This window comes from Sipha flava, unplaced genomic scaffold (genome assembly GCF_003268045.1).
Source record: "Sipha flava isolate LNK unplaced genomic scaffold, YSA_version1 128_pilon_pilon, whole genome shotgun sequence".
Classification (NCBI taxonomy): Eukaryota; Metazoa; Arthropoda; class Insecta; order Hemiptera; family Aphididae; genus Sipha; species Sipha flava.
In genome coordinates, this window is record NW_020271754.1 from 426,113 (window position 1) to 450,450 (window position 24,338).

General features: G+C 37.3%; 1 protein-coding gene across 1 annotated transcript; it reads right to left on the minus strand.

Annotated features, from left to right (window-relative positions):
• Positions 1-1,066: 1,066 nt before the first annotated feature.
• LOC112694386 lies at positions 1,067-19,222 on the minus strand. The gene is made up of 3 exons (XM_025569837.1): positions 19,194-19,222; positions 11,865-12,025; positions 1,067-1,418 (listed from the first exon to the last, which is right to left on the minus strand). The coding sequence occupies exons 1-3, from the start codon at positions 19,220-19,222 to the stop codon at positions 1,198-1,200; spliced, it is 411 nt and encodes a 136-aa protein (XP_025425622.1). The 3' UTR covers positions 1,067-1,197.
• Between the last annotated feature and the right edge of the window lie 5,116 nt (positions 19,223-24,338).

Sequence of the window (24,338 nt, forward strand, 5' to 3'; positions counted from 1 at the left end):
CGCGGTGCAGCAGGTGCCCAAATCCTTCCCGTCCTCTTGCCCTACCGATCGTAATAATTAACTTGTCGAATATTATTTCCTCGCGCGATTTATGCGCGCGCTCGTTTGCCTCAAAATGTTCGTATATATATTTTTTCCATTATTATTATTGTTTCTCCACGTGAAAACCCATGGGGGCCCGAGGGCCTCCGCCGCGGCAGCGAGGTGTGCGGACCCGCGCGATAGGTACTAATGAGCCATTTCGTACGCGCTGTACACACAAGAGAAAATACACACGCTCGTTTGAAACATAAACATAATATCATGTTTTTATTTATGGCGTTGCTCGTTGAAACTTAATTCATTCATCCTTCGCCGTTGCATTACTGTTATTGTGTTTTAGTGAGCGTCGTTAGACACACACGTTCCACGATCGTGGTGATTATAATAATGCGCGTTTCAGTCCGAGCAGAACTTTTTTTTTTTTAGAATAATCACAACATTTCTTATGGTGGTTAAATAGCGTATGTAATTTATCGCGCAACGAAAAAACTGAGACAAAAAAAATTCACAGTATAATTGGACAGACAATCATCGCATATATATATAAATATATATATGTTTTTATTTTTTTTCCCGACCATTACCAAGTACCTAATTTTTAATTATTGTTGTTTCTTCTCTAGAGAGAACTATTAATATCGAATTATTAATAATTAGCATTTCGTAATTATCACTTAAACGATTGGCGCGTAATAGTTCCTAATATTGTCGTGTCGATAGTAATATAATTCGTGTCATGATCGCGCGTAAAGTGTAAAATGGTAACTAAGATTAGGCGCGCGCGCTACAATTTCAATTTCGGTTGAAAGACGATTAGGAAAAAAATCGTCTGAGTAGTATACGACGGACTTTGTCTGTCGTACTCTGCACACCGAAGCCGTGGAAACGTCAAAACGTAATACGCACGTGCCTTCCCGTGGCTATCATATGGTCATCGGAACAGTACGCGAACATAACGTTTTGAATTCTTCACGAGGAGTACTTTTCTACGCTGATTGGCAAATCAGTGGCGTGGCAAGCACAACCCTAAGCGCAGTAGTGTTTAAACAATGATCCACCCGCTACCACGTGATATGTACGTTTTACACAACCGTTCTATTGCACTACAGGATTTTCCTTGATTCCTTTTTGCCGTCTGTCCACCATACGTGCGTTTTACGTTCCTTTGCAGCGCATGCGATTGATCGATCGAATCGAATACGTTCGCGCGAAAACGCACGATCTGCCCGATCCCTTGAACATACTTCTAGGGCTGTGCGATTGCGGACGTCGCTTGTTGGTGCCGATCCCGTCCGGTCGATCGAACATCCCGAGTTCCGCCGCGTTGCTGCGAAACCGAAAACGTGCGAAGTGCACAAACCGCGGTCCAGGTGAACCTGCATAAATGTATATAAACGAAAACGATTATATCAAGAAGACAGTATACGTAAAATCTACAAGTTGTGTACAACGTTAATTCAAACTGTACTGTAGGTAATCCTACTGCAATCCGATGAAATACCATAAAATACGGTTCTCCCCACCCCCTCTAAATACGCGTCCGTTTAACGTTATCGAGTGTGTACAACGTGGTCTCGGTCGTTTTTCCTTCTCTACACACATACGCACACATATATATATATAAATATATATATATGTAAATATGTAATCGTAATAAACGCTAATATGTTTGTACACAATGCATGTACGTGTATACGTTATACGCACGCCGTACGCTTGTACGACGATGTTACGCGTTACTGTTTATTACGGGGATCTCAAAGTGAAATGTACGCCGGACGGGCCAGAAGGGCGCGCGGCGAAGTCGAAGACGAACACCACCGTCGCATGTCGTATGCGCAAGTATATTATTCCCCCCCCCCCCCCCCCCCGAAAAAATATAACTACTACAACTACTAGTAATACATATACTACCACGGTCGTAGCGTAATAATCGTCAATAATGGCCCTATAAAACTGTTAATGCGATATTAAAACGGTTTTATTGCGCCTGCCGGTCCTGCAGCAGTATAAATAGCTTATAATCTCCGGGCAAGTCGTTCGGAGCGCGCGGGTTAATCAGTATACCGGAATAAATTATTATTATTATTATTATTATTATTATATGTACGTGCGCGCGCGCAAACGAATAAATATTCCTGCGCCGCGTACGTATGCATAGGCGTTTCATTTCTGTGCGTGCGTGTGTGTTATTAACGTTATTATTGTACGTACCCGTTCGGTCGCGTGTAACAGTGTCTTGTTGGCGGGACCGATTTCGTTTTATTGCAAAACATTAAAAAAAAGTAGAAAAAAAAAAAAAAAAAAAAAACAACAACAAACTTGTTCGAGATTTTCGGTTAACAAAAGATTTCGTGGCGGCGGTGATCGTAAAAAACCGAAACGTACCACCCGTTGTAGGTACGTTTTTCGATCGCGGCCGTTCTCGTGCTGTACCAAAGTGTTACACTACCTAGTGTTGCAATACCAACCGTACCGGTGTGTTTTACAATATTGTAAAAAACGCACGTGACGCACCAACTAACAATCATCATATTATTATCGATTTAAATGCGGATTAAGAGTTATTCGTAACCGCACGATATAGATTATTGTTCTCTTCCGCTGTACCTTCGTAACGAGTGATTCATGACTCGATTTTTTTTTCGCTTTCGAGGAGGGAGGCCCGGACCCGGGAACCCACATTGCCCCCGAAAACGCGCCACTGAACATTGTCTTATAACATGCCACGGATGATAACGTATTATGACTCATAATATTGCTCGCGACGTCCGCGAACGTCCGACTTCTTAATTGGATGCGCTTCAACAGAACGGTGTGTCGATCAAATATTATTTTTCTTTGTGTTTGTTGAATGTATTCGAGGAAATCCATATATTCGGTTAGGAGGGGTAAGTGCGTTGATAAAAAAAAAAAAAAAAAGTTCAAATTATTTTATTTTTCAAGTTTTACTTCTAGGTATATGATTTTGCTCTAAGTATCATATGTTTCTGAAGTTATAGGCTATCCATATTTTTATCGAAAATGCATTTGGTTTAATATTCAATTTTTAAAAATATATCAAATCACGCACTTTCCTCATAACTCATAACTAAATGCGTTATCTAGATATATTTCTATAAGTAAATGTATAGGAAAGTCTACGGGTTAAGGACGTCAAAACATAAAAAAAACTTTGAATTTTTTTATTTTTTCAGAAGAAAAATAAATGTAGTACTTGTCTCAAAATATTTACATGCAAAACAATTTAATGTAACTTTATAAAACAAATACAAAAATATTAAATTAAACAAAAGTTAAATAGTTTTTCAAACAAACTGCAAGATAATCAGACTTTTGATTACTAAAACTATTATTATTTACTAAACAGTTTATTTACCCTTATAAAACAAGTTTATCACCCACATATTTTTTTTATACCCTAAAATGTATGAGAATTTGATAGGGTATTTACTAAAATTAGTTTATAATTATGTAAAAAAGATTTTCTTGATGAAATTCATAAAGCTATTTAACAAAATAATTTAATTTTCATGAACATAAAAATTATAAATAAAACATAGTACTATATCCTAGGCTATACCCATATGTTTTTAAATGTAATGTAACTGAAGCACTTGTCCTGATATTAAGTAATTTGATCGAGTGATTTAATTAAAACCATAACAGAAATATATAGTAAATTTATTTTCAGTTAATACTGACTTAACCTTGTCCGTTTTATCGTTAAATTCAACTGTCAATAAACATTTTAGTTTAAGACGTCATATCACAAAAGTTAATATTAAAAACGAAATTTCTTTAATCAAACCTATATTTTCAAGTATTTATACTACAGTATATAAACACCTGCTCAGGGTAATATTTCATTCGATGTTTAATTAATGTCTGTTACAATATATTTATCTGTTATTATATAAATTGAAATAACGCAGTTACCCCAACGACGCACTAACCTCAACTAAGCCTGTCCTGTACTCTATTCCTTAAATTGTAATTTATTTTATTTATAACGCGTAAAGCTCAGTCCCCGCACGCTTTTCCTTCGGTCGTCGCAACGACGTACGTGCACAATAAATTCCACGCTTATCTCTGTTATTTTTATTTGTATTTTTATCATTAGTCCTTGCTGCAGGTAATTTATTCGTGTTCACCGTTTCCCGAGACGATTAGTCGTCGAAACACTCTCCGGTTAATATTCCAATTTTCGAATTTCGAACAGCACACTCTACACATATGTAAATCCGCATCGCCCTGTGTTTGAACTCTGCGCGCGAACAAATGTTCAGCGGTTATAAACTACCGAGACGTATTCATGAACGAACCAAATTACGTATCGAGCACCTAAACAAAGTCCTAAACGGACTTTCATTTTTCACCCGCACAATCCGCGCATATCGGTGTGCAGAATTTTTACATTTCAGTCACATTCTCGAAAGTGAACACCGAGATAAAAATGTTAATTTGCTCCGGTCGAATCGTTTCGTTCCCCAAACAGTTGATATGTTGTCACTGGTAATCGTTACTATACGCTACGCTTCGCCGTGTGCGTTGAATACATTTACCAAGAGCGTTAATCCAATTCGATTTGGAATCGAGATGGTACGTCTGTTTGTGTTTCTACCTAAGTATTTCTATGGCTCGTCCATGGCGAAATTTATCGCACGTCTCTGGCGCTATAACATCTTATGTAGACAGCTTTAATGTTAAGTATTGCGTTACGGTAGCAAAACGTTTCCGCCGAAGGTAATTGCGTTCCGGCTACCCGGCCTCGGAGTTGTACACGTAATGCACACGGACAAAATGTTCCGGTGTATCAATTGTTTATTGATTCGAAAACACGTTTTGCGCATCTGTTATATTGTTTGCGAAATTGCTTTGCCTCGGGGTGCAGTGTTTGTACGGAATAGGATCGTCCGACGTTAAACCGATAAAACACACAATGTTCAAGCGTACGAGATTATCGCCGGCACTATATATCCGACTGTTGTAATCGCACCGTACTCGACTGAGAAAATCATTGCTATTTAATTTGTTTATGCTCTAATCTCGTTGCCCTCGTGCACTCGACTACAATGTTTGTGTGAAATTGTTCAAGACGAAATTACGTTCAGCACACCTACTGGTTACTACGTATAATATTTCCATTTATTACCGATGAATACCGTTTCCGTTCCAAGAACGAATCCTTTGCGGAACGTTTCTGACGCCGATCAAACGACGATTTCGGAAGCCACCGGTGACCGGTGCTCAGGGTCGGGTGGGCTAGGAACAGCTATAGCCCTGGACCGCAAGTCGAAAGTGGCCACAATGCGTCTAATAATCATCGGCTAATAAATATAAAGTGTTTACCGTTTTATCAACGAGTTGCGACTGCGCACTACAATGAAGTACAATATATTACTGCAATATATTATTACAACATATTGCACTTATTTGAATTGGTAATTATTGCGAATCACTAAATTTGAAAGAAAATTAAAACCGTTTTGGTCGAAAGAGCCTCACCCGAAAGTGTTATGTTATGACTAGGGCTCGGGAGTTAAGGCTAAGTTCTTCTTCTGTGCGTTCCTATCCGTTCCGGATGTTGGATATCGTATTGGCTACGCTATTCCAAGGCTAAGTAAAGTTAAGGAATTAAGATAAGGCTCGGAGGGGGGGGGGAGCAATGGCATTGGTGAAAACTACTTTTGGTAAAAAACAAGTTGTTCACTTTAAAAAAGTTATCTCTCAATATCAAAACGAGACTTATGTAAGTACGGAATGTTGCAACGTATGGACGTGAAACATGAGTAAGAAAATGATACCGAAGAGAAAAAACTAGAAGCCTTCGAGATATGGTGTTAAAGGCATACGGAAAGGATGAGTCGGACAGAGCGGAAAGCAAATGGAAAAGCCCTTGTAACTGCGGGATAGAAACGTACGCTGGTAAATGCGATTGGAGCAAGATGCTGGATAATGGTCGGGCGTCTCAGGAGCCTAGAAGAGTTGCATGGTATAGTATTAGAGCGTGTGATAGAAGGAGAGAAAACTGCAGGACGTCCCTGAAACACTTATATAGAACAAATTAAATTGTGACGCGAGAGTCGAAACCTTTGAGTGACTTAAAGAAAAGGCGAGTAATCAGTCACATTGGAGGATTGGAGTTGTAAATCAACTTTCAAGTCTGTAACAAAAAAAAAACGGAGGCAAGATTACGGAGGTGTTTCGCTAGCACGTCGACGGCTCTCGGCAGCACGGAACGAGACCTTCGAATGGTTTTTCGGTTTTTCGTTTTTCGGACGACGTCGGGTTCAAATCGTTTTTCGGTCGGACCACCGATACTTAAAGGTTTGTTCCGTGCGGTCAGGATGTCCACCGAAGGACGTAGCCAGTTCTCAGACCCGCTGCGGTAGGCGATTTAGGGGTGCAATATGATAAGTTGGTTTGAAATAGGAACGCTTATGGTTTGGTTCGAGAATTGTTATCTCGTGGTGCATTGCATCACGCGGTTACGTTTTCCTTGATAGGTTCCGATGGAGCGATTCATTTTTATTGAACACCTCGACCGGTCAACTTTCGTTGAAAACCGTTTTATCGAGTGAGACGCTAAAAGGTTTATCTAAAACAATATATCATAGCATAGATAGGCCCATCACGGGTAACAGGTTAGGCGCTATTGAACTCTAATTTCAGAGGCTCAGGAATAGTGAACTTATCTCTAATGCCAGTGTTCCGTTAGCGGGTTTTTCTCTTGCGTGCCAGGATTGGGTAACTCTTAACAGGCTAAGAACAGGGGTCGGTTTGATGCGAATAACTTATGCGCAGATGGCATCTGAAAGACAACCCAGCGTGTGACTGCGGCGAGAGTCGGCAAACGGTTAATCACATCATCAGGGACGGCTCGAAAAGGAAATTCCCAGAAAACGCGACATTAATGGACCTAACAGGGGATGCCGTAGAGTGGTTAACCGAATTGGACGATTTTACCACTTGTCATACTTGTTATGTGTGTGTTCACATATGTATTTATTTTTCCGTATTGATGTTACGCGTTGAATGAGTGCAATAGTGGCCATACGATAAACGAAATAAATAAATACTCGTATTCAGCATGTACAAACAGATTATGTACGATCGAGATACGAGTTATGAAAATGTATTCAGTTACGTTTAAGTACCTACCGAGAAATCGTTCGTGTGCAGCAGGTCACGCGAGACATATAATTGTGTACACAACAACGTTGTAAGTATACGTTTAACAGTTTGTGTAAATAATCTTTGTAACAATAATTATTGCGCGCACACATTGTTAAAATGGATGGAAGTTCCGTTGTATTGTGTTAGTTGTATTGATAAGCCCAGTGAAATCATAATCGACGTGTTTAGTTGCTTTTAATACGTAGGTCTGTGTGCCAGCATAGTTTTATCATTAGAATGCATCGAAGTCAATTGGTCACCAGCTAAATAATTATCGAAGAAGTGCAAAGCGATTAAGTTTATTTTAACTCTACAAGACGTTTTAAAAGTATTGTACATTTTTGCACCAGCTGAAATATAAAATGATAAAAATTAAAGTTTATGTTTGGCGTTAATTTCTATCAATTTTTCCTATATAATTATTTACAAAACAGTTGTTATATTAAAAAAAAAAAAAAACATCTTTCTTTTATTAGTTTCGATGATCATGATTAAAACATGAGACGACTGCAATTAGAAAATAAATTAAGTACAATAATTCTGATCATTTCATGTATAATTATAATAACCGTACCTGTACGTGTTATCGAATGAATTGATCGTCGTAAGAGCTGGTTTTATTAGAATTTTGTGGTACACATTATAATACGGTACTTAGTTTTAAGGGCTATTTTGACTAATACTACGGAAACGATACTTAAGCAGGTTAGGTTAGGTTATACCTAATGCAGCCCAATATATAATTTAACTTTATTTCAGTGTGCTTATTTAGTAAAAGTCGTTTGTTCGGCTATCATATCAAATACTAGCATAATACAACAGCGTTCCATCCGGTGATTTTATATTTGAATTAAAATTTAATTTAATTTTACGGTTTAAAAATAAACAACACCGTAATAGCGCTGTGCCGATGAAATAAATTATTTTTAAGCCACTATGTAATCATGACTTGATTAGCCTCGGTTAAAATAAATAACTTGACCAATTCATTATTTTTTTATTACGATACTTAAAGAACAATGAGGTTTAAATGATCCAGTCCCACGAGTATATCGTAATCAATTTTCGTTTCAATTATATTTTTTATAATATAAATTATTTTACACATATTATAGCAGTAATATTTTACATTTATACACAAATATACATATTTGTGTGTGTGTGTGTGTATGTGTGTTTGTGGTACTTGTGTATAACATCGTGAGTACACGAATACTTAAAATAATTATATAGTATGTTATTAAATTATGAAAGGTTTAAAAACGTTTCGTTTGAAGCATTTATTCAAATCGAAATGCTTATTATTTAACGGACGCAACAATGTTCTTCCATTTCGTGTAATATATTTTATCGTTCGAGCGACGACATTATACGATGTGCCCCTGTAAATACGCACAATTAGGGGGTAAATATTGGTACACATTATAGTACATAACACGATATTAATCGCGATGGTATCGCAGGGCCGATAATTGTGTACACTACGGCGTACGAAAAGTGAAGTGTTATGGACTATAACAGATGAGTGTACCACAAAGTTTGAAAGTGCGTTGCGAATATTTTTATCTGTTCATTGAGACAACGTTGAAAAATACAACATGAAAGCCGCTGAGCGTTTCTTCGGTTTTAAATATATTTATTTTCCGTTTTTTGTGAACAAATCGACCAGACGAATGAGATGTTTAAGGAATTACGAAAAATGTACGTTAAAAAATCATCATTTATTTGGAAGAACTTCAGTCACTTATACGTTATAAAAATATCGTAAAATTGGTTTTCATCCTCGATGAAAAAAAAATCACTTGTTGGAAGGCAGGACCGTCCTGGTACGCGCACGAGTACTGGTTATACCGTACCTATAAACGTTTATTTCAAAACATTGATTGGTACTTGATACGAAAAATTGAAACGTGAAATCACCCGCGGCGACAATGTTAATGAATTTTATTTTAATACTGATATTGGCTTCGCGGACACCCGACGATTTTAATATTATGTGCACTCTCCGAGTGGGAGGGGGGGGGTTGATCCAGGCGCGTACTGGGTCCATTTTCCCTGCCGGGAAGCTGGATATAATCAGGACCCACTTAATATTAATACCAATAGAAATGAGTCTCATTTATACCTATCTATAACAATAGCCAGGTTTTCTATCCATTTCTTACACAAACACTCAATATAACTTAGGTAATAACGGTGACACAAAATCAATTTATTTGTTTTCGTGAAGGTGTGTTATTATGGTGACGGTTAGGGTGCTCATTATTTTGAAGTCTTAAAATTCGTGAAGAGCCGCCTCGGAATATTTTTCTATGGGTCTAAAAATAAGATCTACACAATTTGAGCTTTATATAATATGATTGACACGGCACGCTCTAAGCTCAAAGTTAAGAGAAAATTTACAAATTTCTAGTATTATAGATATTACCGCACAAGTTTTGGTTTGTTCTAAAAAATTATAAGAAACCTTTTTGTAGAATTTTTTATTAACTAAAATAAGTGGTTCTCATAAATTTTTCGTACAGTCAATATTTTTTTTGTAAAAACTAAAAAAAAATATGAAAGTAACATTTTGTGAAAAATGCCCGTTTTTAAGTTTTTGAAATTATCTCTCTAAATATTAAATATACAAAAAAATCGTAAATTATTAAAATTAATCCAATTTATTTTTACTAAAATATATGTAATTTTACATTTTTGCGTTAAGCTAACTAATTTTGATTTAATTAAGAAATAATATAAAAATAATTAATTTTTCTCAATAACAAATTTAATAATATTATAAAACTTATACTTATAGTTTAATTACTGGGATAAGTTAATTTATTTAAGTTAACCAATATTCTATGGATGGTTTTATTTTAATTTTAATATGATAGTAATAATAAAAATAATATGCCTAGAAGTAAATGCTACTAAGTTTATTTTTAGATTAGAAAAACTTTTTACTATCGGCAATGATAGATATCATGTAGTGATATCTATAATAGTTTCGTTCTAACCTAGCAACGATCAGTACGTTAATATTAGCTTTTTATATTATTTATATTTATATTTTGGATTTGTCAATCATTTATTTTGGTGGTGTGCCTCTAAGTGGAATACATTTTAGGAAACCTGAAACATATCACATGGCAAGGTGAATGGCAAAAGTCATATACACTTTAAAATTATATCTATTTCCAACAGAATTTAAATTATCAAAATTAGAAGAAAAGTCGTTATTTCAAATTACGTCATTTATTATAAAATTTTATGTTATATATTGAATTTATGCTGTTGTGGCCGCATCTGCCCCATTAAACGACATCAAGTTTCTAAGAGAATTAAAAAAATATGAAGAAATACACAAAAATGTATCTGAAATAGCTATTAGTAAATTTATTAACCATCTTTACTATTCAACCGAAGAGTGTGCTGCATTTGCATTATTTGATGAAAATATATATGTTAATACAAAACTAATAATGGCAAGAAATATAAATGAGCAAATCAATATCGAAGAGTTTGAAGTTCACACGAAAAAATTGAACTTAAAAATTGGTGAAATAACAAATTTTTTAAGCAAACCAGACAAAGAAATTTTAATATCACTGTTATATCAAAAATCAGCAAATATATTTCAGCGTTTTAAAATTGAAAACTTTTTACACATTCATCCGTCTCAATGGTTAAACTCAAGTGCTTACCAAAAAGGAAAAACTATCGTTGAACAACTAAGAATTTTCAACGATTCAGCTGAAAGAGATGTAAAACTTGTAGAAGATTATAATAACAGTATTACGAGCGACGAAATTCAAAAACAATTTTTATTACAAGTGAGTTATTTAAACATTCTAAAAATATATTGTACTTCAAAATAAACCAAAGTTTTACTTATACTGTTTCAAACGGTCAAGGACTATATATCTAGGCATCCTGAAACAACAAAAAGTGATTTGTCCTCTCCTATGAATATTTAAATACAAGAAGATAAAAGTATTTTTATCATATTTGTTTTTGAGAAAAATTAATTATTTTTATATTTTATCTCAATTAAATAAAAATTAGTTAGCTCAACGCAAAAATGTATGATTACATATATTTTAGTAAAAACAAATTGTATTAATTTTTATTATTAACGATTTTTTTATATCATTAATATTTAGAGAGATAATTTCAAAAAACTTAAAAACGGGCATTTTTCACAAAATGTTACTTTCATATAGTTTTTTTTTAGTTTTTACAAAAAAAAATATTGACTGTACGAAAAATATATAAGAACCACTTATTTTAGTAAATAGCAAATTCTATAAAATGTTTCTTATAACTTTTTAAAAAAACCAAAACTTAATATCTAAAAAATAATAATAATCTAAAAATAATATCTAAAAAACTAAAAATTTGTAAATTTTCTCTAAACTTTAAGCTTAAAACGTGCCCTGTTAATTATATTATATAAAGCTCAAATTGTATAGATCTTATTTTTAGACCCATAGAAAAATATTCCGAGGTGGAAATTTTAAAGAACAAAAATTGTCCATATATAAATAACAGGCACCCTAGTGACGGTATATAATTGTTATTTTAAGAAAGAACGGAAATGTTTGACAAGATCGGAAGAATTTTTCAAGACTATTATTTCAATATATATCATAACTTACTGTTTTTTTGTATTAATATAGGCATTGAATATGTTTGCAGAGCATTCCATCTTTCACAAAAATCTTGAAAAATTCCAAAAACCTGTTCCCTTACATATAGGATCGTCCGCTGTTGAATTACTTTCATCAGCCATTCAAAGTTCTCGTTGCACTCGTAAATGCTATACAATAAAGAAATCGAAATGATAAACACAAAGGTAAACGGTAAACGAAATTAAATCATGACTCTCAAGGTATAACATTTTTGTGATACCTGTACCGAAGTGTTCTTAAGTGTTCTTTTTTATTGCAAACGACGCGAGTACGTCGTACAATCGAACCAGAGATGGTTTGACTGCGAAGCGCGCAACAAGCATAAATACGAAAGATGACAATCAGTACAGTAGTTGTAGTGAACCATTAACTTCACCATACAAGGATAAAACAGCAAATACTGTTTCACTTAACTATTGCCTGAAAAATCACTAGAAAGGTATATAATGGCTAGTGAAAAACTTTTGAAATTGAGAAAAATAAAGAAAACTAAATCTTTGTCGGAAAATGTGTTTCTTACATATTTTAATAAATTATCTACAGAAATTATACCATCAACTCTATGGTTTATTTATTCAATGCTTAAAAGCATGAAAAATATGAAACATAATATTAAGGTTGGTACTTATTTAAAATTACAAGTTTTGTTGAAAGAGAAAATCGAGTGGATTAAAAGTAAAATTTCCAAAGTTTTGACTTCAACCTATGTAAAAAATTCATTGACGAAGCTCCTGATATTCAATATTTAGTAAAAAGATAAGTGAGAACTAACCTTTCAACATGTTCATACACACATAATAAACACTATCATATCCTAGTAATTTTTTCTTTAAAGAAGTTATTATTATTATTAATATTTTAATAATTATCTTAACTAAACTTTAATTGAAATTAATTAGGCATGTACACTCAATAAAGCTAACAATAATTTAAAAAATAACCAAAAACCGGGTGTAAAATTAAGGGTAATATTTTGGTTGGATTTTTAGAGGAAAGTAGTCTAATTTTAAAAATGAATAAAGAACTCCCTCCTTCATAAAATCATGGGTAAAATCCATTCATATAGACAGTTTTAGCTTCTCGCATTACCACAGGCGTGCGCAGACCTGTATTCAGGGGGGCCTACAGTACTTATGAGCCCTATCTCAACAAAACGAGTAGGTATATTTAACAAATTATAATGTATAAATAATTAAACAAATCTAAAATTAATTTTTTTAATTAATATTAAGTATATTAGTGTCGATGAATATATTTTCCTCAAATCTCATATATTTTTCCCTGATGGCTTCAGTTATTTATTTGTACTTCTGTAGAGAATTGTATGTGTTATAGTAACATAATAAGTTTTTGCGCGAAAATTTAGAACATTTATATTTTATTTCTTCTATTGCGAAAGATCATTTATTTTTTACTAAACATTTTAGAATAAAATTACATTTAATTTGATCAACACCAGTTGAAATAAAAACTTTTTACTTTTAGCCTTAGATTTTAGGGCCGCGTTTACGAATGATGCGATTCGGTAATTTAAGCTAAAATAAAACGTTGTCGTCATCCGTCCATCTCGTGGCAAAAACTCGCGCGATCACGATCACACGCGACAGTTAACATTTCGATTCCGGACGACGGAATGTCTCAAAACTCTGTTAAACCGTCTCCGTCTGAACGGGGGTTAAACAAAAAGTTACTCATCACTGTGAACGTTCGAAAGGGGATTATGACAAAACCGTTAAGCGTGCGGTACGAAAATGTATTTATTTTAACCACTGCATACGTGTTCACCCGCCCCGCATGGTGCGCGACAAGTCAATAGATAAGCGTATAGTTGACGACGTCCGTCCGCGTGCTGCGAACAACGTACGGCGCGCGAGCACAGGGGCGATGGGCTGCAGAAGACTCGCGTTAACCGCGCGGACTTGGTTCAACTTTACTTAACTTTGTTTTCCCGTCTCGAAGTGTTCACCCGTGTGCGGTGCTCACGCACGACGTCGTCGGGCGGAAAAATTGTGATTGACGGCGTACGAAGTGACCATCTGTAACGTCTCCCATATGTGAATTTGTTGGAGCGTTGCGTGACGAATATCTACTCCTCGAGCGTCGCCAACCTGTGGCCGAGACCAGCGATGAAAATGAATACGAATAACAATCACTACGAAATGAAAAATATCACAAACACTACGGACAGATACATATAAAAGTTTGTGATCGAAAAGATAATCAGAAACAACACAAGACTAAAACTAAAACCTACCTCGGACCTCCAGCAGTAACCGGTCAACTTCATTGCCCGCGTCCACTCGTCTCTCAGGCAACACCGCTATGACCGTCGCGCAAAGTTCGACCGTTCTCTAACACTTCCTCGCGTTCGCGCGTCCGCAGCGTTCGGTCGAAATCGCCTCTCGACCATAGTGCGTAAAATTTAAGTCAAAGTCATCCGGTTGAAATACCGACTGCCAAGTGCGCAGCAACCATATCGCGTCTTGTACCGCTCGCTATCACTCTACCATTATTGACAATGGCTTTTCTCCACCGAAAACAATCATTGTAAGTTCTCGGCAGGTTCTCAGCAGCTGAGCGGTGAACACATCGAATCAACCGTCGAGACGTGCGTCTGTACGAACATTTCGTCTCTGCTCTGTCGCGTCGCGCAACCGTAAACAGATCTGCAATAACACAAGCAGTACCAAGTGCATTTTTTCTTAAACCCGTAGAGAAATATGTCGCCCAGTCGATAGTAAATCGAAAGGCTGGATAAAATTACGTAGACCGAACGAGAAGTACACCATCATTCGGTACACAGAGTATTTTGATAAAAAAAATTTTTTTGACTCCCGGTAAAAATTCTTTTCAGAGAACGCACGGAGTAGTACCACTATGATGCAGATCACCACGGATTTATGTGTTCGCAGGTGAAACGTCATTCTTATGATTATCGATTGCGACGGTTAAACAAACGCGTCCGACCGTCCTACGTGCACCCCGAAGTGTACGCATAACTCGGCTACATTATCGGTCCGCTTGTAAATAGATCTGTGCGGAACGCAATGAACGTTTACATTTTTATGTGCAACGTTTTCGACCCGCGGTCCGAAAAAGCGGGTAAGAGCGGTACAATAATGGTATAATACTTACGGTATTATACAAACATTCTTCTGAAATTATGTTGTACGTGTATCTGCTAATTCGACGTTAAGTGTGTAATATAATAAAAAATCACGGTTTATACGACCTGTCCGGACGGAACGTTTTTAATAACTTCATCTTGAGGTTTTACGGTTTTTATATTGCCGGATTTCGTTTTGCTCCCCGTGGTTTTCCAAAATTCAAAACTGGTCGGTGTGCCCAATAAGGTTTTTTTTTTTTTTTTTTGTTCAGGTGTACAATAATTTCGTAATCAATTTTTTCTCGGAATGTACCGATGTGTATGGATATATATTTTTTCTTTATACGCGCACAAAAGAAGATTCTGTAATAAAAATTAATTTGTTTTGTAGGTGCGCGAATTTGGCGAGGTTAGACGTAAACCGTTGTATATTTATTTTTTCCGATCGCTATTTGTAAATAATAACGTGTTTGTTCGTCATTAGATCCGCGTATAATTATTCATCGCAATACGTACCCATTACAGTTGAACCCCATGCGTAAAGCATAAAATATTTTCAAATTAAAACCGATTTGTCACTTTTATCGACGTTCACGAGTTGGCTGTGAGTTACAACGTTATTACACTCTGAAGGAATACGAGTCAAATATTCGAGTATATATTTCAGTGATTTATATTTTTATTATACAGATCGTTGGCCGTGCTACAGATGCGTTTAACCTCGTTATAGTGATAGACTTAGCGCGCGCGCGTGTACGAGTGTGTTTTTTTTTTTTTAAAAAAATATTTATTACGACTGTTACAAGTGTTATTTTATTTCTCACCCTATTGCCACCGCCTTAACTGGCGAGTTCAATTATTTTAATTCGTAGTATAAATAATAACACCCCTCCGGTCGCGTTTTACATTATACGTTTAGAAGTCACGAAAAAAAAAAAAATAAAAATAATAATAATAATAAATAAATAAATAACAATATTAATGGCCCACCTATTATTAATTCTGTCCATGCTGGTATAAATTATTGTATAATATGCGTGCTCAAGAATTTATTTGTTTATTATTATTCTTCTTTTATTACGCTCGTAAAGATGATATTGGCTTTGTGCGCGTTCACGAAGACGCGAAGACGATTTGTGTGTGTTTTACAAAACAGCAACACAAGAATTACATAGTACATTAACACGGGTATTATATAAATATTTCTTTTCGTTTTAATATTCGTAAAATATACAACACCAGCCATATATATGTGGTGAGAGAGAGAGAGAGAGAGAGAGAGATGGAAGCGTGTTGATAAGGTGTCAGGAGAAATAATACAAACATATATTATAATGCGTATATATTTGTACGTGTAACCGTCTTGCCCCGGAGTGATATTATTATTATTATTATTACTTCCATCGATAAATAAGTCAAAACCGCGGTTCGCCTCCAGCTGAGACGTATGGACGACGATCCGTAGTGTATACACTGGTGTTTCGAATAATACGCGTTTAATCGTGTGCTATGTACCTACACGGTACATGGCCGCATTAAATATTGCGGCGATTATCTCCTTCCGCCGCAGCGCCATCCATCAATCCGCAGACAGGGTGCATTCGATACCTGAGCTGTTACGGACCGACTGTAACAGGATTCCGGAAACGAGTAAAATATCCTTATTGATAGTTCTGAACCGTTTTCAATGATTAATTTTAAGGTAACTAATCGTAATTTAAGGACTGGTCTTACAAATTTCTAACTCCTACCAACTTAATGTCGAACTCGCCAATTAATCGGACACTGAAATTAGCAAAAATAAGTATAATTCAGATCCATTCGTAAACAGTTGATACGAGTTTAAAGGAAATGTTAACATAGTATTTAAATAGTTTATTGTACATTGATGTTACAATGCGATTTTAATTGGAATCAACAGTCCGTACGAAATACATAAATAAATAAATGAATGAATAACATCAGGAAAAATAAAATGATAATAATCACGGTGTACTCCGTCGAAAGCCTAACGGATAACGTTGATGATTCTATCGATAAGTTGTGAACGCTCCGGGAATAACTGCGTCAACTCGTCGACTGCTCGCCAGTGCAGTCCATTCGGTCGGTCGTCCGATCGGTAACGGTTTAGTCGGCGAATTCTTATGGCCGATCGAGCCGCAGTTATTTCTACCCACCAATCGAATGCACTGCAGTATACGTCTTAGCATCGTAACATCCCATGGTCCTTAACGACACCGTAAATGCGCCAACAACATGTCAACATAACACGATGTTATATAATGTACGTAATACATCTCGTGATACCGTTTAACATTGTTAAATATTAACTTGTGGTGGTCGAGTTGAAGCGGTATTTCCTGTTGTTTTTTTTAATATTTTTAACACTCTGCCTACGTCTACGATCACTATACGTGTGTCGTTACGTGCGACCAAACCATTTTTTTTTTTTTATTCGTCAAACGCTAACCAACGAATATGATTGCGTGTACTAAAAAAAAACGTCGTTGAAGACGAACAAACGCCGTACGTCGTAAGTCGATGTGATAACGTTTATGGTTTTTATTTTTTTTAAATTTTTTTCATCGATAGTTAAACACGGGATATAGGTTCAATCGGTTATTGAAATATTTCGTGAGGAGTGGAATTAATGTTTTTTTTTTTTTTTACATCGAATAACGTACGTTTTATCGAGATAATCGCACAGATTATGCACTGTCCGAGTGAATACGACGGCCAAAGATATTTTATTGGGATCGGTTCGATAAGAATACTTGTACAACGGTAAAACGTTTATGACACGCCTGCACGCCACTGGCAGCAGTGACACACTGCTACGGGTCAGTTCGACGGTTTGCCTCGGCAAAACGACTTAAATGTTCGAGATGAAACCGTTTGAATCCACGGTGTGAAACTGCGGTCGGACGGACGTCGAGAAACTCGGGCGGAAACGGACAGAACCGTCTAAAAGCAGTATTTGATCTATCCGACGCGACTAGGAACAATGTAGCAGTATCATCGTTACTCGTACTATTGCTCTGTTCGCGAGAGTATCCGTACTATAGAGGTGTAGTGTTTTTTTTTTTTTAATTCGAAAACAATCGTTTCCCCTTTATGCGACTCGTGAAACGCGTAATCGTTTCACACGTGCGTTCGGATTAAAACAACGATTTTTCGTGCATTCAAGCACGTTACGCGTACATTTATACTACGCGGCTGAGCGGATGCGTAAGAATACCGTATGTACTCGTAATTGTATTGTTAGGTTATTCAAAATACCGTCTTCTCCGCGTTGCAACCGACAAATAAAAAGGGATCGAAAACCCACACATTATTATTATCTTGTGGAGTTGTACATCAAGTTGTGCGTTCCTATTTATTACGCGTTCCGTGCGTTGTTGTCGGTAAGCGACTGCAGCGATGGGGATTCGATTACGGTTTCCAAAAATCCGTGCGCGGACCACCTGCACATTTGACTGCGTGCATTCGCCGAAATGACTTGCGCGTTGTCGACCTCCCTCGTCTCGCGTGCACCTATATACGTATGTACACAGAGCCATTAAAGGAAAAAAAAAAACATTTGAAAACACTTGTGGGTGGTTTATGATCGGAAAGAAGAAAATTAATTACATTTACGAATTGATCGAGGGTCGATTATCATAATAAATTACACGGCAAAGTGTCGTTAAACTCCTATCGACTATTGCAACCGATCGTTTCTGGTGCTGGTACTGCTGACCCTCCCTGCGCCAGCCCTATCTTGTTGGACAACAATCACTCCTCTCGACCCGAAACAGTTCAATACCTACTGATGTGTGCCGTACGTGTCCATTACCGCTATAGTAACTTTTCACCCCGAAGACATAGGTTCGTCCAAATCTTCCGTGACCACTTCTGCGGCGCGCAAAACTTTTTGGCACGTTGTTCAACGTCGAAAATAATTTATAAACAATTTTATTTCAATAACATTTGGAATAAAATGATTCATATGTTGACGTACACATTGTACGTGACCATCACTTGTCGCGCGGTATTACGCGGTAGAATATCACATTGGCCGGCACCGTATGCAACAACGACGCACCGTTTATGGCCCTGAAGTTAGCATTACAATGTGAGCAGAAAACTTTTTAAAAGCCTTCCAACAATGTTTAAACGGACTTGTAGTATTTTTTATTCCGTTGTTTTACTTTGGTAAATGGTAGGCAGAGCCCTCCATGATTATTTAAGCAGTTCATAACTGTAACAACCCCAAGATTTGAGTAATCATACATGATACGATGTCCACGACAAATATCGTTATTGTAATGATCCGGAGCTTTCGCTTCCCGATATCTGGAAACGGTTAAGTAATATTTGTCGAAAAAACGTACATGCGCGCCTACAAAAACATCACAACTACAACTGGACGACAATACAAGTATTGCGCAGGTGATTCGTCGATGTTAAGTAAATAGGTTTACGCTGGACAGAGATGCAGGATGGATAAAGTAACGCTCGAACGCTTTTCGACATTATTAGAATGTAAACTCCTCGGATGATTATGTCGAATGTGGAATCTTGATAAACAAGAACTCGACTGAAATGTATGAAATGAAGGCAGATTATTGGTCGAAAACATTTTTTTTTGGGGATAAAAGATATGATCGGAAGAAACAGCAGAGCGATCGATACATATATTTCACAACTGTTTCAATACAATATAGATTGAGAAATTGCTTAAGGTCGGATTGTATACATCTGAGAAGGTGAGGACAATTAACAATTAATGTAACTGACGAGAAGTGATGGGAAACATAAATTAAAATAATATTGACAGAAAAACAATCGAAAAACGATCGAGCTATACCGAATCACACGCTGCACAGGGAATAACTAATAACTTAATCTGCTGAGTACGTTTTTGCTGCGTACAGCGTCCCGAATTTGTTTTCGGTTACGATTCTCTCTACGTGCGCACTTGTAAGCGTCAGAAAAAGCGTTCCTTGTCGATCTCGAGTTTCGCATTCCCCCTACCTATACCTAGAGCCGGATTAAAAGGTAGGCAAAATAAGCAATTGTTTATGGCCCAAAAAAAATTCGGCCCATAATTTTTAAAATCAAATTTATATATATTAAAAATAAGATTTAAGAATTTTTTTCTCATGAGTAGTTATGAATTTATGATTTTATATCATAAATAATTTAATATTGTGGTTATCAAATTTGTTGTAAACTTGTAACTGTGATTTGTATCAATTATTTCGCTATTCCAACTAATGTTCCAAAAATCATTCATCATATTAATTTACCTTTATGATGTGATCAGTACTCAGAAGTTTATTAGTTTAATACTATCGCGACTCGGGTTTTTCCTAAAAATAATATTAAATAAACAAAATTATAATAATGATGATATTTAATATATATATATATAGTAATTAATAATTAAATAATGTAATTATAAAGAAAATTAATATAAGAATTCAAAATTTTAAATGTAGACTCTAATGTAAATTATAATTATTTTAACTTTATTTGTGATACCTAATAAATAATTGAAAATAAAATTAATTTTTTTAAGTGTATGAAAATTATGTGTAGGCCATTTATATGAATGTGCTTACGGCCCTAAAAATCATAATCCGGCTCTACCTGTACCGAACCCCATCCGTACAATCGTTCTACACGATTGGATGGTCCACAAGCGAATCAATCGATCGCAGTTCCAAAGAATGCGACGGCTAAAGATATCTACTTCGTAGTAAATATTTAATTATTTAACATAAGCTCCATACACAAACGAACAAGAAAATTATTTTATTGGAAAATTAATTGTACTCAATATTTAATTTAAAATTTAGTTAAAATGTTTAACTTAATTTGATCGTAAATTTTTTTATAAACTAATTCAATGACGGTGTACAGCGACTAACGACGGCGCGATGGAACGGAAAATATTGTCGTGAACCCGGATTCAATAGCGTCTATAATACGCGGATCATTCTCGCCGGGCCCCTCCGTCCAACAAACCACACCATGTCGGACCACAGTTTCACCTACCGTCGTAGAAACTATTAAAATAGTGTTTCCGTCGAAAAACTATTTATATTCAATTTATAATAATAAATAATATAGAAAACGCTATAACGTATTTTCAATAAAAATACAAAATACGTTTTTAAATAGTATTATTATTTACAAGTAGCTATTTTTTTTTTTTTTAAGGGGAGACGCAATCTAAAAGTCTCCCATAATGAGCCACCCCTGCAGTGAGCGCACGTTCGTTATACACTAACAAACGGCCAATGTTTTCCACGCGGATCGCACGGGCGCAGTCTGCGGGGAGAATTGTTCGGGTGTTTTCAATCCCTTCCCGAGGCGTGCAGCTCACGCGGCCGTGCGCGCCCGACGTTCGGATGGAAGTCACCTAGGGGCAAATATTAGACGCCCGGCCACCAATAAAAACGAAACGAAACGATACACACAAGTTATGTTTACTTCGGTCGCGGTTACAACGCGACGGATAATAAAAAACGTTAAACCGGGTCCGCGGCCGTTGCGCGGAATCGACGAAGATTTGCGGTCGACTCCGACGTGCGTTGGAACGGACTCGCGGGGCACTTTAACCGTTTTACGCCCCCGTTCGTACGACGCGAAAACGGATCTCGACCGAAACCTTGTCTCGTTCGGCCCTTAAACGCACCTCCCGGACACGTGCCCGCCGCCGACGCGGAGCCGACCGAAACGAAGTGACACGTACGCGCACGTACACATTACACAAAGTGGCCGGTGCGGGGGACGAGCGGGAAAACGATACGGCGCGCGCGCCAGTCGGGTATCATCGTCCGCCGCGCGCGTCGTACCAGGTAGAAGACCATTAGTCGGGTCGGAACGACACGGTTTAATGAGGCACGTTGGCGATCAATCAAAAAGGAAAGGAGAGGAAAACAAAAACAAAAAAAAAAAAAAAAAAAAAAGGACGAAAGAAAACGAGAACCCCGGCTCGTTTTATTTCGGGGGACGTGGGGGGGGGACGGGACGGATCATTAATTTTGTCAGTTTTGTAAATAGAGACGTCCGAGCGGGATAGTGAACTCTCTCGAGTAGGTGACCTCGGGGTGAAATAGACCCGCGCTTATTGAATATATATACATATACATACGTGCGCGCGGCCGCATCGTCGTAGACGTCTTAATAGGCGTACACGGTCGATCTGTCGGTTCGATAGGGAACGCGTTGTATCCCGACGGTTCGTCGTCGTTTTTCAAAAATAAATATTAGTGTCACTCGCGCGCACCGATACGGATACGATAACAAAGATTCGAGCGGAAGGCTAATCAACGGTCCATCGATATACAATAATAATAATAATAATAATAATTACAATAACGATACGGTGGCGTCGGGTGTTTCATTTATCACTCGCTGCCGGCCCGGTCGGTAGGCGTACGCGGCCACGACGACCTGCGGTTACACGGCCGAGCGCTGGTCACTAAACGTTCCGTCCGGTCATTAGCCGATCTCTCTATCAGTGCGCGACCGCGCAACGATCGCAGCACGTCGCCGTGGCGTACCGGATAACGTAACGCGCACGGTGTCCGGTGCACCGCACGCGGTGTTCCTTTCGGTTCGCGTCGGCGTTCCTCGCGCGGGCCTCCGCGCAATCGCTAACGTCGCTAAAATCGCTATCGCGACCGGCTAGGGTCGCGGCCCACCGTACTCGGAACGATAGCGGCCCTGGATCGCCCCGAAAACCCGTACGGCTTAGTAATGCACGATTCGACCGGGCTGTCCGGACTTGGCCTCGAGATTCCGATTTATTCCAGAGGTTAGGAAAATGACCGTGACCCCAGTTAGGTTAGACAACGTGTTTTTATTAAGCATTTGTCTATTTCCGTAGGTAGCGACGAAACTGAAAACATACGAGTCAACGGGCAAAATAGTTTAACAACAATAACAGTGTTGACGAATGTCGACGATTATTCGAACACGAGTCACAAACGTGCCCCGTATATATATATATATATATATACACTTTTAGGATTTTCTCCTCTTATATTATTCGCTCGAAGACCGTTAAACCCACCGCACACGTTGGCCACGCTATTAAATCATGTACACTTTCACGGCGATTCCTTCCCTCCCCCCTCCGCACCGTCCAACCTGTTCGCGTCTAGTCCTCCATTATCGTAGTCCGTGATAAACACGATCCAACTCCATGATCTCGATGCCACGACGGTCGTAGGAGACAATGGACCGTGATTATGATTGTTGATTGTAATGTCTTATCGAGCGGTTTCGATTTGTAGCGGTTATTTCGGTAATCATTTTTTTTTTTTTTTAATCTAGTTGGGCGTGAGCGTAACCCGTAGGTACCAGCCATCGGCCACATATTCGTAAACATATACGCGGTAACATACACGCGGAAAGCGGTACACTGCCCTACAGGACAGTAAACCACTGGCCCATCCCTTCGTGCGTCACAGAACGCGCTCGCGGTTATTGAATGTTATTGCACCGACACAACGCACGGGTAACAGTGGAAGTCCGCTGGTCCGCACCAACGGTAACCGTGGTCCGGCCCAGTAACCTGCACAGTATAACTCGTACCTTGCGTTATTGAAGGTAAACGGATAATGTTGTGGACGACAAGATAAGTTTTAAATCCGTCCAAAGACAAATCTATACACGAACCCACGACCATATCCGTGTGCAGACATCGAGGATTCCGAATAGATCGCTTCAGATCGTAAGCGGAAGATTATAACACGTTTTCTGTAGCATGTGTGACGCGCGTGTTTTTTTTTTTTTTTTTTGTTCGACGGCTTCAATTCACATAATATGATAATTCTACCAACCGAAAATCTCAAATAAGATGTTTCGTCTTTCAATGCGGTTCGAATACCATTTTAATTAGTTATTTTTTTTTTCTCGGTCTGCTTTTTAATTGTAAATCAACGCCTCTGCTTCGTGCATACGACATATAGTTATTACTCGATCGTCGTAACCGATTTGAGTTATTCATGAGTTCGTCAAAAGATTAATAATATAAACATCTATTTAATATATAATATAAGTTGGAAAGATCGGTAAATCGAATACGTTCGGTGGTTGTTAGTTGATCGTTAAAATGTCAAATAAAATCGTCTATGTGTGTACGAGGTATCCTATGAGAGGAATAAAAAAAAAAAAAACTTTAAAGCTATTACACTTGTTCGTAATGTTTGTTTGTCTCATTCAAACTCGTTTGTGACATAGTGTTAAAACTAGTTTTCAATGTCTTTAAAATACCTTGTTAGAGCATTATTTAATGACTTTTAAAATTGAACATGGTTTTTTTTTTTTCCAAGACA

Excerpts from the sequence above, each read along its gene's own strand:
- LOC112694386 (XM_025569837.1), bottom strand. The coding sequence starts at position 19,222 with ATGGAGGGCTCTGCCTACCATTTACCAAA. Across the intron at positions 12,026-19,193 it reads TCTGCCTACCATTTACCAAA|CATTTACGAGTGCAACGAGA; the intron begins GTAAAACAACGG and ends TTTATTGTATAG. Across the intron at positions 1,419-11,864 it reads TATATTAATACAAAAAAACA|GTTCACCTGGACCGCGGTTT; the intron begins GTAAGTTATGAT and ends ACATTTATGCAG.